Consider the following 16,705-nt stretch of genomic DNA (forward strand, 5'->3'; position numbering starts at 1 on the left):
TCTGCGGAGCACGGCACCCACGCCGCCCGCTGGTTAGCGCTCCCGCGACTGCTCACGGAGGACAGGTGTGCATCTCGAGGGGGAGACACGTCAGATAACACGTAACAACCAGCCCGCGTGGAGATGAAGGCATTTTCTGGTCCTTCTTGCGCCTCAGAGCCCTGGGCAGGCAGCCCCTGTCTCCCACAGTGCCTCCCGATGACTCACCCAGGTCCCCGCGGCTGGTGATCTACACTTCGATTCCGTAGTCCGAGATGTGCTCTCGCAGGCCAGACGCGGAGCAGAAGGGCGGGCCGGGGTCCGCTCAGCACCGGGTCTCACCAGGTCACACCAGAGGAGTGCCTGCTTCCTCGGCACCAGTGGGCCCCCCTCCGCTCCATCAGAGAAACCTTCCGAACAGGTGAGGCACGTTCCTCAAGCTCGCGTTCCCCTTCGAACCATTTTCAGGGCATGTTTTTTCTAAGACGCATCTTGCGTGGTTCATCTGTGTCTCGCCAGGACTGTGATCCCTGCCATAGCCACGCCTCCTACCCCAGTACGGCCCAGACGGCTCCCCTTTGGCACAGCGTCCTCTTGACAGCTTTTCCATTCGCTGCTGCTGCTGCTGCTGCTGCTAGCGCCCGACGTCTCACACCTGCACCCACCCACCTCTGATCCGCCCTGGAGAAGGAAACCAGGTGCCCACTCTTAGGAAGAGTGCTCCCTACCACGGCATACATATATCCAGGAAAGTTATGATTTGCAAAGCACATTTCCCCCCCATATCTTTCCATCTTGACGCCCTGGTTCCCTCCCTGTCATGCATCCTGGATCCCCAGGACCTGACCTAGGGGCACGGGAGCGTGACGCTTCCCCTAGGTCTACCTACTAATCCATGGTCAGCACAGGGGACGAGGAGCACGTTAAACCACGTACAGGGATATAAGCTGAAAACCCCAGAGTGGAAGGAGAAAAATGAGACACGTCAACCAGTCACAAAGGATAGATCTTATTTGGATCCTGATTCAAACAAAAGAATATAAAAGGACTGAGACAACTGAGGAGATGTGGACTCTCACTGGACATAGTAAGGAATTCTTCAACCGCTCCACACGAGCCACTGGCGTTGTAGCCATGCTTTTATAAAGAAGAGCCCTTTTGGGACTTCCCTGGTGGCTCAGTGGTTAAGAATCCGCCTGCCGATGCAGGGGTCGAGCCCTGGACGGGAAGATCCCACATGCCGCGGAGCAACTGAGTCCGCGCGCCACAGCTACTGAGCCCACGAGCCACAACTACTGAAGCCCACGCGCCTAGAGCCCGTGCTCCGCGACAAGAGAAGCCACCGCCATGAGAAGCCCGTGCACTGCAACGAAGAGTAGCCCCTGCTCGCCGCAACTAGAGAAAGCCCGCGCGCAGCCACGAAGACGTAACGCAGCCGAGAATAAATAAATTTATATTTAAAAAAAAAAGAAGAGCCCTTTTTAAAGATACACACGGTTATTTACAAATAAAGTTTTATAATGTCTGAGATGTACTTCCCAATATTCTGGGGAGGGAAAGGGAGTAGGCGAGGATATCGCTGACACGAGATTGACCACGAGGTGATAAGCAAGGTTCATGACCCTCTTCTCTCCACTTCTGTGTATAATGAAATGTCTGTAAGAAGTTAACGAAAAAGCAAGGGCTTTGGCAACGGATAACTGTTGAAACCCCAGCTTTGCCTCTTGCCAGCTGCGGGTCTCACCTTCTGACATGATGTACGCCCACCTCCGCAAGGTGCTGGTGGGTGAATGAACGCCCAAAGGCGTCCCAGGGCGCCCGGAACAAAGGCGCCTTAGTGGGCCCTCGGCACCACCAGCTGACAAGGCTGCTGCCTGTAGAACAAGGCTGGGGACAGAGGAGAGCAGGCTCCGGGAGCGGGGCAGCGGGTGGCCTCGCACAATCTCATGCTTCTGACACTGAGACTCACCTCCAGAGGTGAGCTTGCCGCCTTGGGCTCGATCAGCTCCCTGGTCCATCACGTGTCAGAGACCCCATCTTCCTTTCTGCTCCCCCCTCAAAGTACCAATAACTTCTCAAGAAACAACCCAAGCCGGAGCCAATCCTGGCAAAGACTGACTGTTCCTAATGGCTTAGTAAAAGGACGTCCGGCAGAGAACTGGCCTCACCCCGGGTGGCGTGACGGCTCTCGTTCAGCCCAGACTGGACCCCGTGTTGAAGGTGATCCGCAGAGAGGAGAAAGCAGCCGCCCCGATGAGAGGACGGAGCAGACACCCGACCCCGCTGGCCACGCAGTCTCCCCCACACTGCGCGTCTGGAACCCAACGCTCCCAATTCCCTCTGGTGTGAGGGGCCACCGTCTTCACTAGGCGGCAGAGGGCCAGGATGCCAGGAAGGTCAGGGGTGCCTGGGGGCTCAGTCGGCCTCTCCCCTGCCTCCTTCCCGAGAGCTTCCCCACCCCAGTCCCAACGCCTGCCCGCGGCCAGACGCACCCCTGCCCTGGGCCTCCTGACACCCCGCGGGGTGCCCTTGGTTCTATTCACACCGACTCCCGGTGGTTTCTGTAACTTGCCGCTGGAGTCCTGACGTGTGGCATGGCGGAAGCAGTGACAGCGAGATGTCAAGACGGAGGACGTGAACGGACCGTCCTCCAAAGACCTACAAACGGCCGAGAAGCCCAGCATCATTAGTCATCAGGGAAATGCAAATCAAAACACAATGGGGTACCACCTCACAGCCGTCAGGATGGCTCTCATCAAACACATGAACATCACCTGAGGAGGTGGAAAAGCAGGAACCCGTCCACTGCTGGGGGGGCTCTAAGGCACTGCAGCCGCCACGAAAAACCACCCTCAGCAGTTCAGCGCAGCGTGAACATACGACACGGTACTTCCACTCCTGGGTCTCTACCCAAGAGAAACGATACATGGGTCCACACAACCCTGGTCCCCAAGGGCTCACGGCAGAACTGTCCATAACAGAAAGCGGCAAGAACCCCGATGGCCAGCAACTGATGATGGCTGTAAACAAAACGTGGCCCATCCCCACAGTGGAACAGTCTTCAGCCGTGAAAAGGGACGAAGCACTGACAGTGCACGGTGTGGATGAGCCCTAGGAACCTCGCGCCGATGAAGGAAGCCAGAGGTCAAGGCCATGTATCCCCGTATGATTCCATCTATGTGATCTGTCCAGAACAGGCCAATCCAGAGACAGAAAGTACATCAGCAGTCGCCTGACGCTGGGGGACCTGGGGGGTCGGGGCGGTGACGGCTAAGGGCGGCAGGGTTTCTTTTTTGGGTGATGAAAATGTCTAAAATGACTGCGGTGATGTGAATACACGAAAATCATCGAACAAAAGGGTGAATTTTGCGGAATGTGAATTAAATTTCAATTAAAAAATGCTTGCATCCAGGACTCACACCCTCCCCCACCTCACACTCCAGCCCTCAGCGCTTCCATCCAGCTTCTTGGCAGCGAAACAAGTGAAGCGAACACGCCCGCCGGGAGCAGAGCCCGCCGCGCTGCACACACCTGCTACCCGACCCCCGGCTCTCGGGGCTTCCTGAAGAGCTGTGAGGCCTCTTCCCGCCGGAGAGGGGCTGTAACAGGAGCGGGACCACGCGGGGAAGGGGACCTACACTGGTCAGAAGACACAAGCACTGTGGTGAGAGGGGCCCAGCCGGGTAGCCCTCCCTCCCCCGGCCCCACCGGGCACACCGCAGCCTGGCACCTGGGCACCGACGTGGTGGCCTCCTCGCCGAAACGCCTACAAACGATGGACCCAGCCCCGTTTTCAACATGCAGGAAGATGGCTGACACGACCAGGGCTCTTCCTACAGCGAACTTAAAGATAATAGCTAACCTGCAGCCCAAAGAAGTTAAATTAGTTGCGTGTGATTAAAAGACAACTGGAAAGATTCGTAAAGTGGTGAAACCTAGATGCCACATCAGTCCATACTTCAGAGAAACAAAGTATTTAAACTAGAAAGGGGGACTTCCCTGGTGGTCCAGTGGCTAAGGCTCCCAATGCAGGGGGCGTGGGTTTGATCCCTGGTCCGGGAGCTAGATCCCATATGCCACAACTAAAGATCCCGCATGTCGCAACTAAAAAGATCCCGCAGGCCGCAACGAAGATCCTGCAAGCAGCAATAAAGATCCCACGTGCAGCGACTAAGACCCAGCACAGCCAAATAAATAAATAAATATTAAAAAATAAAATAGGATTTCAGGCATTATTCAGTACACTTTCTTCATCTGAATAAACAGCTCAGTGTAATGTTTTCCATGAACATACCATGACATCACCTCTCTCTGGGCGCTGGGTTCTCTCCAGCGAAGCCACAAACAATGCCACCAGCCTGTATCCAGGAACTCGTGAACCCCGAGGCTGCGGGAGCATGAGGCCCTCCGCCCGGTGCCGCTGGTGCCTCCCCAGCCCAGACCCGGCCGAAAACCCCAGCGAGAGGGCAGGTACTCACGGGGTCGGTGAGCATGGTCCTCAAGTGAGAGGACAGGGCAAGCACCGCCAGGCAGTTAAAAACGACTCCATTGACCACGGAGTACCAGAAGTCTTTGGAAGGCAGCAGCATGACAAACGTCACCACGAAGTCCGCGTACACGACCAGTAGCCACGTCACGACAGCACAGATCATGCCACAGCCGTCGCGGATGAACCAGACCCTGTCTGCCACGTCGGCCTCGGATGAAGAGGAGGAGGAAGAGTCGTAGTTGTCATTTTCGGTCAGGAGAGGATGGTGTTCGACATCCCGGAGCCGGTGTCCTGATGACGGCATGGTTTCCCTGGAGGGGCATGGGACACAGCTGGTGAGGCTCCTGGGGACACACGGTTACCTGCGGCTGGCCCCAGCCACACTGCACAAGGATGACGCGGGGCAGGAGCTAGACACCCTTGGCACCCAGGCTCCAAGCCCGGGCGAGACGAGGCCTGGGGTACCACGGCCCCATCCACGGTGCCAAGGCCCGACGGCCCGCAGCGCACACATGCCAGCAGCTGATGAGAGGCTGACAGACGAGGGGCTCTTTCACTGCTCGTTTCCACCCCGGCCCACGACCACAGAGCCCAGTTCTCGCCTGACTCTTCCCTGTTTCGCTGAGTTCTTCACTCTCACTTCTCCCTCGTCTGAACTGTGACAACGTGCGACCATGTTTCTGAGGCAGTCTTCTTTAACTCTGTGCTGTTTCTAGAACGCCCTTCCTCTTTCAGTCTTTTAACAGTTTCCTTCACTTATCTGTTCTTTCGACAACTCTCCCATATTTCCTAATACCCGAGAACACACAGGGTCAGAAACTAAAGGAAAACTTACACTTCTCCTAGCAAACATTTTGCTGCTTCTTTAAACCTATAACCTCCTCTCATCAGTGTCTGATATGAGTAGAAATACTCACGATAAAGAAAGAAAGGGAAACAGAGTCAGTTCCCATGGCCCTGTTGTTCGTGCAGGGGATAGAGAAACACTGACAGCACTTCATCAAACGAGCCGAGGGCTTTCTCCACTCAGGCTCGGCTCCTTTCAAACAAGCACAGAGCAGGCGACTGTGGTCTCCCCAGCGTGGCGGGGGAGGAGGGCTAAGAATGCTCCTGGGGTCGGGTCTGCTACAGCTGATACACAGCATCCGCTCGGGAACCCTGGCATTACTTCCTTCCTTAGCTGTAACCCGGGCACGGGAACGATGAGAACATTTACCGAATGAGCGAATCTGCTGATGAGAGCTCCTTCTGCAAATGTTTTGCAGGTTTCCCTCTTGATACAAAGATACTGACTAGTACAAGACAGCAGTGAAACTGTTCCCCGCAGCCTGCTCTTAGATCAGACAACAAGAGCTTCAAAATGACTGAAGTGAAGAAACTGAAGATAAGAATTTGGGCAGCCCCGAAGCAGCCGTTCTTCAGCCAGCACATACTGGACCCGACGGCTGCCTTCCTGCCGAGGCCTGTGCCGAGCCCCCTCCCTCCGCAGAGGCCACCCGCCCTGCAGCGCAGCGCCCGAGGCTTCTCTCTGCCAAGCAAGCCATCCTGCAGAGGCCGTCCTCGTGCCTCTGAAGAGCACTTTGCAAAGGGACTCTGAACGTCAGACACGGCTATCTGGAGAGGGTGCTGGAGCGCGGTCCCGTCTACACCACTGTAAAGCCTGATGCCGTCAGGGGGCTGAGACTCTCTGGGAGGAGGAACGGCTCGGCAGCTCCGCGGGCAGCGCGCTCAGCACTCCCTACCTTGAGAGGGCGTCCGTGTCTCAGCCCCGGGCTGGCTGTCAGCCCTCGTGGGAAAGGCCTGGGTCTTCTCTCCGGGCTCCCCGTCGGGTGCCCGCACGCCCCTGGGCTCACGGCAAGTGCGCATCTGTTTACAGGCAGACGCGACAACGTGAATTGGTCCCCGTCTCAGATCCAGAGAGAGGCCTAGTGACGGCCACAGAAGTTTTTCAGTGAATCATAAATGTTCATCAAAGCCTTAGCTGAGAAACTCCCCTGACACGAATCCCCTTGCTCTACGGCTACTCCTCAGGTAGGACGCTTTCTAGGAGCGATGGCTGCCCGCCTGCTGGGCAGCGAGCAATCGCAGGGCCCACGTGTCCAGAGACAGGCTGGCTTCCTGTCAGAGCACGCGCGCGCAGCCCGAGTTCTGCCTAGAAAGCAGGACCCGAGTCTTCTGGACGCCTGACCCAGTCCCGATTAACCTTCCCGGCTGAGGCACTGGCGACAGCAGCCCCAGGCCTCCCCGAGGGGTGCAGGTGGCAGCTCTATTCGTGAGGAAGGGTGACCGCACACATACCAACCCCAGTGGGCGGGAAGGGACGTTCCCAGAAGCACGTTAGGATACTGAGGCCTCACGCCCGTGTGCTTCAGAGCTGGATTTGTAAAATCCACTAGAAGGCAAAGGGAAAACAATCTCGTGCCCAAAAGTCACTTCACTTGCAAGAAAGCAGCCGATGAACACGGCGGGGTTAGGCTGCACACGTTCGGTTATCTGTCGTCAAGTGCAGGCCCCTCCCGCTGAGTCACAGCACTCACACTTCATTAAAGCAACAGGAAGGGAGGGGAGGAAATGAAGAAACAATTCCTTTACGCTCAACTAATCTAAAAATGCTGAGAACACAAGAGCAAATGGCACGGCAATTGGCGGTGCGCAGCCAGGGCGAGGGCACAGCCTCACTCTGTGCTGGTAGCCGTCGCTGGTGACTGAATACTCTGTGTGATCACGTCTGAAGAAAACCCGAAAGCACTGTGCACTGACCGACGCTTTTTCTACTTTCATGTCCACTTTAATGGGATCCTGTCTACACTCCAAACCTGAGCTGTTTATCCTCGTGTTAAATCAAGCCCCGTTTCCCAGAACGCTAAGAGCAACATTGCAGACCTCCATTATTTAAGGGACAACCACTCGAGCAAAACCCTTCCAGTGGTTTACATTTGAGAACTCCCCTCATCTTGTAATACCTGCTAAAAACCGATCAATTCCCTTCATGGAATCTTCCTCCAGGGACACACTCTCCTTTTAGCATGGGTGGTAAGCAAACCCAAAGGCTATAGGTGAAGAAAAAGATCTACGTGTCACCATTAACCATCTGAACTGCCGGTATTTGCCTTTTCAAAGGCGTGCAAGTTAGTGTCAGCTGTTAGAGAGGAAAACACTTACCTCACAAATTACTTTTAGACATTACTTGAACATTTTGTGTCTTTTCCTCAGGATCTTAAGGTGCATACTGTCCTATGTGGTAGGATCTGAAAGATAATAAAATCTGATTAGAAAAGTTACTTATTTTATGACCAAAGAACATATACTATTTCTCAGTGCATATGATCAATTTCTGGAGCACAAGTAACCAATGTGACGCTTCACACCTGAAGTTCCGTCACTCAGAACTACCTCTAACTATGAAATCATGACTCCTCTAGGTTTTCGTGACTAGTAAACTGCTTGACAATCCTGAAAATTAAGTAATTTATTTTAAACCTGTCCATTTTACCCTCTTGTTACTTTAGCCCTGGTCTTAAATACAAACCTCTAAGCCAAAATCCCTGAGAAAGAGACCCAGGGATGATCCCGACCAAATCTGGTCAACCTGCATTTCAACAGGCAACAACTGTTCACCGTTCACCAGCCACAGCAGAGGAATTACAGAAAAGACGAGAGAGAAAGAGGTGAGAGGTGCACCAGGCCCCGCTGTGGGAGGGTGCCCCGGGGGAGGGGGCACGGTGCACGAAGCAGCGGGTGGAATGAGTGAGGGGCATCCCAGCCTGGCAGCATCTCCCACTGGGTGGGCAAGCAGACGTAGCCTCCCTAGAAGCACTCATCTGGCCCAAGAAAAGAGGCCGGAAAACGCCGAGATGTGGGGTGTCCCCCCCCCCAAAGAGGTCAGATTGCTGCCAGGTTTCTCTAAGACCAGGGCCGCCAGAGGACAAAGGACCATGGACGCAGACGCTCCAAGCAGACGCTCCTGGTACATCTCATCCTTAAATATGAACCAAGAGCCAACAGATGTTCTGGAGAAAGCTCAAACAGGTCTCATGGAAGAGCCCCAGAAAAAAAAGAAACCAGAATTTAGAGCAGGCATAATGCACAGAGAAGAAAACTTAAGAAGAATTAAGAGACCATCTGTGAGACAAAGAGGAACATTCTGAGAACTTCCTAGTTATTGAAAAATAAAAATATGATGGTAGAATTTTTTAATCTTACAAACAAGATTGGAAGAGAGAATGGGGAAATTTCCCAGAAAGGAGAACTAAACAACAAAGGGGAAGGGGGGAAGGATAAACTTGGAGTTTGGGGTTAACATATACACACTACTATACAGAAAATATTTAACCAACAAGGACCTCCTGTATAGCACAGGGAGCTCTATTCGGTGCCTTATGATAACCTATACTGGGAAAGAATCTGGAAAAGAATAGATATACATATATGTAAAACTGAATCAGGCTGCTGTACACCTAAAACTAACACAACACTATAAATCAACTACAGTAAATCAACTAAAAAACAAGCAAAAAGAAGACAAAGACAAAGACCTTAGGAGAGAAAATAAAATGAAATCAGAGGACCAATCCAGGAGGTCCATCTTCCAAACAACGGGTCTGGCAAAGGCACCCCCGAACAAGACGTCCTTCCTCTGCACAGCTCCACTGCCATCCAGGCCGGCGGCCCCGTGTGCCTCGCAGCCTGTCCACTCTCTTTGCATCTGATATCCTTCCAACGTTAACATGTTTCTCTCAGCAAACCCTCTGTTGGTGTCTGTTTTCTGAAACCAAGACCCCTGACTAGGACACCAGGGGGCTGGCGTGGAAGAGGGTGAGGGGACTGGGGGGGTCGAGGGGTGGGCAGGGTAAGCTCCCCTGGTCTCCTCCTAGTAACTGGAGGCTGCTCGCTGCTTCCTGACGGGGAGTGCCCCCTCCGCCGGGCCCAGCTCTGCCGTCAGGCTCCCCTGCCCACCCGACCCTACAAGTCTCCTTAGGACCCGTCCTCCCTCCACAAGGACCTGGACAGCCTCCCCGCCACCCTGCACACCAAAGGTTCCCTAGCCTATCTGTGGCTCTGAGTCCCCTCTGAACCTTTCAGTAACAAATGTGGCCGTGAACCACAAGCTGCTTAAACTAACGGAGGTGACTTTTAAAATATGGCATTTATATATATATATATATATATATATATATATATATGGTAACTTTATTCAAGTATCTGTGCAGTAGCCAACAGCTTTAAACGCCAAATAACGTGAACCAGTAATGCCTAATTATGCCTAATAATACTTTCAACTTTGCATTCACATTCATTTTGAGTATCTTCAAATGAGCTTATGTTAGCACTGTTTTAAGAGAAAACCGGCTTTGCAAAACCCAGGACTGCCCATCGCAGTCCTCAGGTCTACAGCAGAATCTCTACAATGAGACCAAATCCCCAGTTACTTTTATATATTTTAAAAAATAACCAAAATGGCAACCACGTCGGAAAGCGGCCTGGCACTTGCTCAGAGTTAAACCGACACCGGTCCTGTGCCTCGGCAATCCCACTTCTAGGTATTTACCTCAAGGTGAATATGAACACAAAACATGTACAGAACTGTTCACAGCTGCTGCATTCATTAAGTCACCAGCCCAGAACAACCCAAACACCCCTCACCAGGAGACGAATAAACAAACCACAGTACATTCATACAAGGGGGATTGCGGACGGATACATGCAACCATGTGGATACATCTCAAAAAATCATGCTAAGTGAAAAACACAAAGAATATGTACAGTAGGAGTCCATCTGCATGGCACTCTGAACCAGGCGAAGCTAATTTATTTTGAAAGAAATCAGAATGGGGTTGGAGCACAAGAGGGAATGACGGAGAGCCCAAGGTAACTTTCTGAGTTGACGGAAAGGGCAGCAGGCTACACAGGCACACGCAGTGTCAAACCAAATTCAATGAGCTGTTAAAATTATACACTTAAAATTGTGCATTTCACTGTACGTTAACGATGCCTCAGTTAAAAGATAAACAGGAGAAAAAATAACCAGCACAGGTACACGTGCAGGTGTAAAAGGGTGTAGTAACAGCCAAGTTCTAAGTGCTGCTGAACCCATTCTCTCCCTACAGACACTGCCTTCCGAGCCAGACCCTGTCACAGTTTACTTTTAACAGTATCTTCGGGCAAGTGTCTTAAGCTCTTCCCCTCACTTTTTTCCCCGTGTCTATAAACAGAAGATGCATTTCTCATAAACAAAGTGAAGACAAGTAAACAAAAGACATCAATATACTTTGGTGACCAGTTGCTACAAAAAAGAATGAAGATCCAATGATTTTCACTGTTGCAATAAAAGGAAATGTCTACCCTAGAGTCTGGTATTCACGTGTACGTTAAAACACTGCTTACACTCATCACTGTTTACTATTCACACGCCCACTGCTGACCTGTAAGAAACAGGAAGAAGCACATCTCTGCTTCACGCACAGAAGCAGCGTGTGAGGCAAACACAGGCCGTGAGATGTGCTGAATTCAAACGTGGGGGCGGGGCCTCCAAGCTGCAGACTCCACGTGAGGCCCAAGGATGCCCGACCTTGGAAAGGCCCTCAGCCCACGAGGGCTCATGGGAGAGAGAGGCGGGGACCAGCCTGGTAAACAACGTGCTCGGCCAGTGGCAGGCAGAGGGTGATGACGGAGAGAGATGACAATCGCTTATCCCGTCCAGAGGAAGTGTCGGTTAGGACGGCAGCAGGAGTGGGCCCACAGGACAGGCAAGATCGCACAGGAGAGAACAGTGCGGGAGGCACAGAGGCTGGAAGGGGAACCCGCGGGCTGCAGGGCCCCGGGCTCAGCGTGAGGGAGGGCGGGAAGGCAGGGAAGGGGAGGCCAGGGCCCCCCCGCACAAAGCACCCTGAAGGCCGAGCTAGGCAGCCTGAAATTCCGTACGTCATTCTGCTGCAAAGGGAGACTGGAACTTTGGTCAACAGACAAATGTTTTAGAAAGATAACTGGTGACAAACTAAGATTAGGATGGAAGGAGGAAGACGGGCAGCCGGGAGGCGGCTGCCATGCCCCAGAGCAGAGCTGACAGAGGCAGGGCCGGCAGGGGAGCGGGGCCTGCAGGGGACGAGCAGGGGCTGGGAGCAGGAAGGCTGGCTGGAGCAGACAGCACACCAAGGGGCCGGGACCTTCTCCCAGCAGTTTCGGTAAAGAGCCAAGAGCTTGCAGACTGGGTGGTGAGCAAACTAAAGAAGCAACTTTGTTTGAATGTGGTTAAGTCAAGGACATATGTAGCTGGAAGGAAAAACAATTTTTCAATTTCCCCTCTTACGTATTATCTCATTTAAAGCTACAATGGGGCTTCCCTGGTGGCGCAGTGGTTGGGAATCTGCCTGCCAGTGCAGGAGACACAGGTTCGAGCCCCGGTCCGGGAAGATCCCACATGCCGCGGAGCAACTAAGCCCATGCGCCACAACTACTGAGCCTGCACTCTAGAGCCCGCGCTCCACAACGAGAAGCCACCACAGTGAGCAGCCCCCGCTCTCTGCCACTAGAGAAAGCCTGTGTGCAGCAACGAAGACCCAATGCAGCCAAAAATAAATTAATTAAAAAAAATAATAAAGCTACGATGAACCTCTCAACAAGACAGAATTCTATTTGTTGTGTAAGCTGACTTCACCCTCACTGGCTCCCAATAAATAGAATTAACGTGGCTTCTGCAACGAATTTTAATTTGTGTAACCAATGATTGCTTTGTCCAAGTATTTAATTGATGTGATACCTTGTTTTCATTTTATATAAAACCCTTCATACTGTTCCAATAAATACCTTTATTAGTAAAAAAAAATAATAATAAATAAAACAAGAGGACGGGACCAAGATGGCGGAGAAGTAGGACGAGGCGCTCACCTCCTCCCACAGGAACGTGGAAAGCACACCTGCACGTGGACGGCTCCCACAGAACAGCTCCTGAGCGCAGGCACGAGACCTCAGACTTCCCCGAAGGGCAAGAAAACCTCCAGCTAACCAGGTAGAACAAAAGGAAAAAGAAAAAGAAAGGAATGTAGACGGGGCCTGCGCCCCAGGCAGGGAGCTGTGGAGGAGATCAGCCTGGACAGGCGGCGAGCGTGGGAGCCTAGCAGGAGAGCACAGGAACCAGTCTGCGGAGGGCAGCACAGAGAGCAGCCTGCACAGAAGGTCGGCGCCGCCAGCCTGCGCTCCCCAGCCTCAGACGCTCATCCATCAGTGCTGAAGCTCAGGCTTCGGAGGTCAGACCCAGGGAGAGGCCCGGGGCGGGAGGTACGGAGACAGCTGAAGAGGCTGGACTGTGGCAACTGAGGGTGTGCTCGGAAGAAGCCGGGGCCTATCAGAGAGCCAAGGCGCCGTACTGAGGGGTGCACGAGGAGAGGGGAGGGACCACCATAAGAGCTTCTTTCCTTACGAGCGCTCCCAGGCAACAGGACACTGCCTACAGGAGCTCTGGGTGCGGGCGCGAGTCGCTGCCACCATCATGGCCTCCAGAGACAGGCACAGGCCACCGCTAGGAGACCTGCGAGCAGCACCAAGTGCTGCCCCCGCCATCCCAGTAGCGCACAAGGGCGGCTGCACCTGCACATCCCATATCAAGGGAATAAAAGCGAGCAGGTGCTGAGGAAACAGACAGCAAGCGTCCAAACTAACAGCAGCCCCTCAATTCTGGAAAAGATGGTGGAGTAGAAGGATCGAGCTCATCTCCTCTCACGAAAACAGCAACATCACAACGAACTGCTGAATAATCATTGACAAAAAAGACTGAAAGCTACCAAAAAAGATATTCTCCATTCAAAGACAAAAGAGAAGTCACGATGAGACGGTAGGCTAGGTGCTTCCGTGCCAAGATAATTGACAAAATGGCAATAAGAACATACATATAATTACCTAAAATTTAATGGGATTCGTAATGGGTACAAAAACAGGACCCGTATATATGCTGTCTACGAAAGACCCACTTCAGACTCAGAGACATGTGCAGACTGCAAGTGAAGCGAAGGAAAAACGTATTCCATGCAAATGGAAATCAAAAGAAAGCTGGAGTAGCAATACTCTTAGCAGACAAAATAGACTTTAAAATAAAGACTGTTACGAGAGACAAAGAAGGACACTGCATAATGATCAAGGGATCCATCCAAGAAGAAGACATAACAATTGTAAACATCTATGCACCCAACATAGGAGCACCTCAATACATAAGGCAAATGCTAACAGCCATAAAAGGAGAAATCGACAGTAACACAATAATAGTGGGGAAATTTAACACCCCACTTACATCAATGGACAGATCATTCAGATAGAAAATCAATAAGGAAACACAGGCCTTAAATGACCAAGAAACCAGATGGACTTAATCGATATTTATAGAACATTCCATACAAAAGAAGCAAAATACACTTTCTTCTCAAGTGCACATGGAACATTCTCCAGGACAGATCATACCTTGGGCCACAAATCAAGCCTCAGTAAATTTAAGAGAACTGAAATCATATCAAGCATCTTTCCGACCACAGTGCTGTGAGATTAGAAATCAATTAGGGGGACTTCCCTGGTGGCGCAGTGGTTAAGACTCTGCGCTCCCAATGCAGGAGACCCAGGTTCGATCCCTAGTCCGGGAACTAGATCCCACGTGCATGCTGCAACTAAGAGTCCGCATGCCACAGCTAAGGACCCGATGCAATCTAATAAATAAATATTTATAAATAAATAAACAAATAAATATTTGTTTATTTTTGGCTGTGTCGGGTCTTCGTTGCTGCGCTTGAGCTTTCTCTAGTTGCGGCGAGCAGGGGCTACTCTTCATTGCAGTGCATGGGCTTCTCACTTTGGTGGCTTCTCTTTGTTGTGGAGCATGGGCTCTAGGTGGGTGGGCTTCAGTAGTTGTGGCACGTGGGCCCAGTAGTTGTGGCTCATGGGCTCTAGAGTGCAGGCTCAGTAGTTGTGGTGCACGGACTTATCTGCTCCATGGCATGTGGGATCTTCCCGGACCAGGGCTTGAACCTGTGTCCCCTGCATTGGCAAGCGGATTCTTAACCACTGCGCCACCAGGGAAGTCCCAATAAATATTAAAAAGAAAGAAAGAAAGAAATCAATTCCGGAAAAAAAACCTGTAAAAAACACAAACACAAGAAGGCTAAACAATATGTTACTAAACAACCAATGGATCACTGACGATATCAGAGAGGAATTCAGAAAATACCTAGAGATAAATGACAACAAAAACAAGATGATCCAGAACCTGTGGGACACAGCAAAAGCAGTTCTAAGAGGGAAGGTTATATAGCAATACAGTTTTACCTCAGGAAACAAGAAAAATCTCAAACAACGTAAACTTATACCTAAAGCAACTACCGAAGAAAGAACAAACAAAACCCAAAGTTAGTAGAAGGAAAGAAATCATAGGGGCTTCCCTGGTGGCGCAGTGGTTAAGAATCCGCCTGCCAATGCAGAGAACATGGGTTCGAGCCCTGGTCCAGGAAGATCCAACATGCTGCGGAGTGACTAAGCCCGTGCGCAATGAAAGCAACGAAGACCCAACGCAGCCAAAAATAAAAATAAATAAAAGAAAACGAATACATTTTTTTTAAAAAAGAAAAGCTATGATGAACCTAAAGAAGGACTTGGTCTCCCTGTTTTACAGATGAGCCACCCCAGACCCCCAGTTAGTCTGGGACCTCCACACAAATCCCACCACGCTGCTGCTCGGTTTGAACAGGCCACACTTTTAAAAAGCCTAGGACAGCCCCAAAGAGATGTAACGAAAAGAGACTGAAGACGATATGCCTAGTTAAGCCAACTAAACAATCAGATTAAGACACTATAAACCAAGAGGTCCTGGCATGATTGCTTTTTTCTTTCTCATTTTATGGTTATTTGAGCTTTTCCTGCAACTACAAAAGCAACATAGGCTCATTTTTTCTGTTTTTAAAGAATAAGGGTCCCAGTCTGCAGACGCAGGGGCTGACAGAGCAGAGGGACCCTTCTTCCCTAGGCGGGGGAGGGTGGGGGAGAGGGTACAGAGAAGATGGACGACGCAGAGCTAAAGCAGATCCCACCCCACACGCTGTTCTGAGCGGCAGGAGGTGGGCTGTGGGCGCTGGAAGTGGAGAAAAGCTGAGGACGGCGACTGAGACTGGAAAAAGGAAGGCGGGTAGGGGAGGTGGCAAGAGAGAGCTGCAACTCAGCACCCTGGGCCGGACAGCGCTGGAACCCCGGTTCCCAATAAACGCCACAACAGCCAGGCCTTTCATCCACAAGCCCAGCCTGGACCCAAAGCCCTGCAGGGGGTTGGGGGTTCGGCATGGAGGGCAGGACGAAGGGGAGCAGCCTGCGAAGCCAGGTGACAGGAAACTGCAGGGACTGGAGGTCCTGAGGCCTGGAGGATGTGCGAGGGAGCCAGGTCGGCAGAGGTGTGTGTGTGTGTGTGTGTGTGTGTGTGTGTGTGTGTGTGTGATTTATCCTCTTCAATGGTACATTTGTCATCATTTAGTCTAATTTCATTCCTTCAATTTCTTGATATTCTCTCAACTTAGTATGATGTAAGATACATAATTATGACCAAAAAATAAGCCTGTAAGGTGGAATTTTAAGAATTCAGAGGAGAAAAAAAATATTTTCTTTTTAGTTTAAAAAAAAACAACAACTTTCTTGGGCTTCCCTGGTGGCGCAATGGTTGAGAGCCTGCCTGCCGATGCAGGGGACACAGGTTCGTGCTCCGGTCTGGGAGGATCCCACATGCCGCGGAGCGGCTGGGCCCGTGAGCCATGGCCGCTGAGCCTGCGCTCCACAACGGGAGAGGCCACAACAGTGAGAGGCCCGCGTACCGCAAAAAAAAAAAGAAAAAAGAATGGAGCATTTAGACAGCCTACCCCAGTGCCTTGGCTCCAGTGCATATTCAGTGCCTTCAGTGCCACTGCAATTATGTTCTTGTATGTTCTTTCCATCAATCTGCAGTCATGAAAGATTTAGTTTGTGCTTTCAAACCAGACCAGTAATGTATGCCACATGAACCAGTATTTTCTTCTCAAATTACTGAATCTGAAGAACAGAATATTAAACTTTAAGGGAAAAAACCAATGGAATAAGTGAACAAAAGCCAGGTCTCAATAATGTGCTGGCACACTGTCCACACTGGGAACAGTAAACGTATGTAACCTTTCCAGAAAGGTCTTTCAAACTAAAACAAAACAGGGCGAACTGAGAAACACACAAGGAGCCAAGGCTCTGGGAGAG

General features: G+C 51.4%; 1 protein-coding gene and 1 long non-coding RNA gene across 4 annotated transcripts in view; one reads left to right on the forward strand and one right to left on the reverse strand.

The window, feature by feature from the left end:
• LOC116743470 overlaps positions 1-9,274 on the forward strand; it is a 41,226-nt gene extending 31,952 nt beyond the window's left edge. Inside the window, exons 4-5 of one of the 2 annotated variants that reach the window (XR_004346783.1) lie at positions 5,734-6,499; positions 7,978-9,274. This is a non-coding gene — a long non-coding RNA (uncharacterized LOC116743470). Of the gene's footprint in view, positions 1-498; positions 1,262-5,733; positions 6,500-7,977 lie in introns of those variants that run through there. The other variant, XR_004346784.1, reaches the window with a different exon arrangement.
• The window catches only part of ZDHHC7 (zinc finger DHHC-type palmitoyltransferase 7), a 30,622-nt gene that overhangs the window by 6,745 nt on the left and 7,172 nt on the right, over positions 1-16,705 (reverse strand). For both annotated transcript variants that reach the window (XM_032611888.1, XM_032611889.1), the window contains exons 2-3: positions 7,631-7,716; positions 4,458-4,779 (exon numbers count right to left, since the gene is read on the reverse strand). In XM_032611888.1, the coding sequence (XP_032467779.1) occupies positions 4,458-4,772 (315 nt within the window). In that variant the 5' untranslated portion in view covers positions 4,773-4,779; positions 7,631-7,716. The remainder of the gene's footprint in view (positions 1-4,457; positions 4,780-7,630; positions 7,717-16,705) is intronic.

Source organism: Phocoena sinus, chromosome 19, assembly GCF_008692025.1.
Source record: "Phocoena sinus isolate mPhoSin1 chromosome 19, mPhoSin1.pri, whole genome shotgun sequence".
In the NCBI taxonomy this organism is placed as follows: domain Eukaryota; kingdom Metazoa; phylum Chordata; class Mammalia; order Artiodactyla; family Phocoenidae; genus Phocoena; species Phocoena sinus.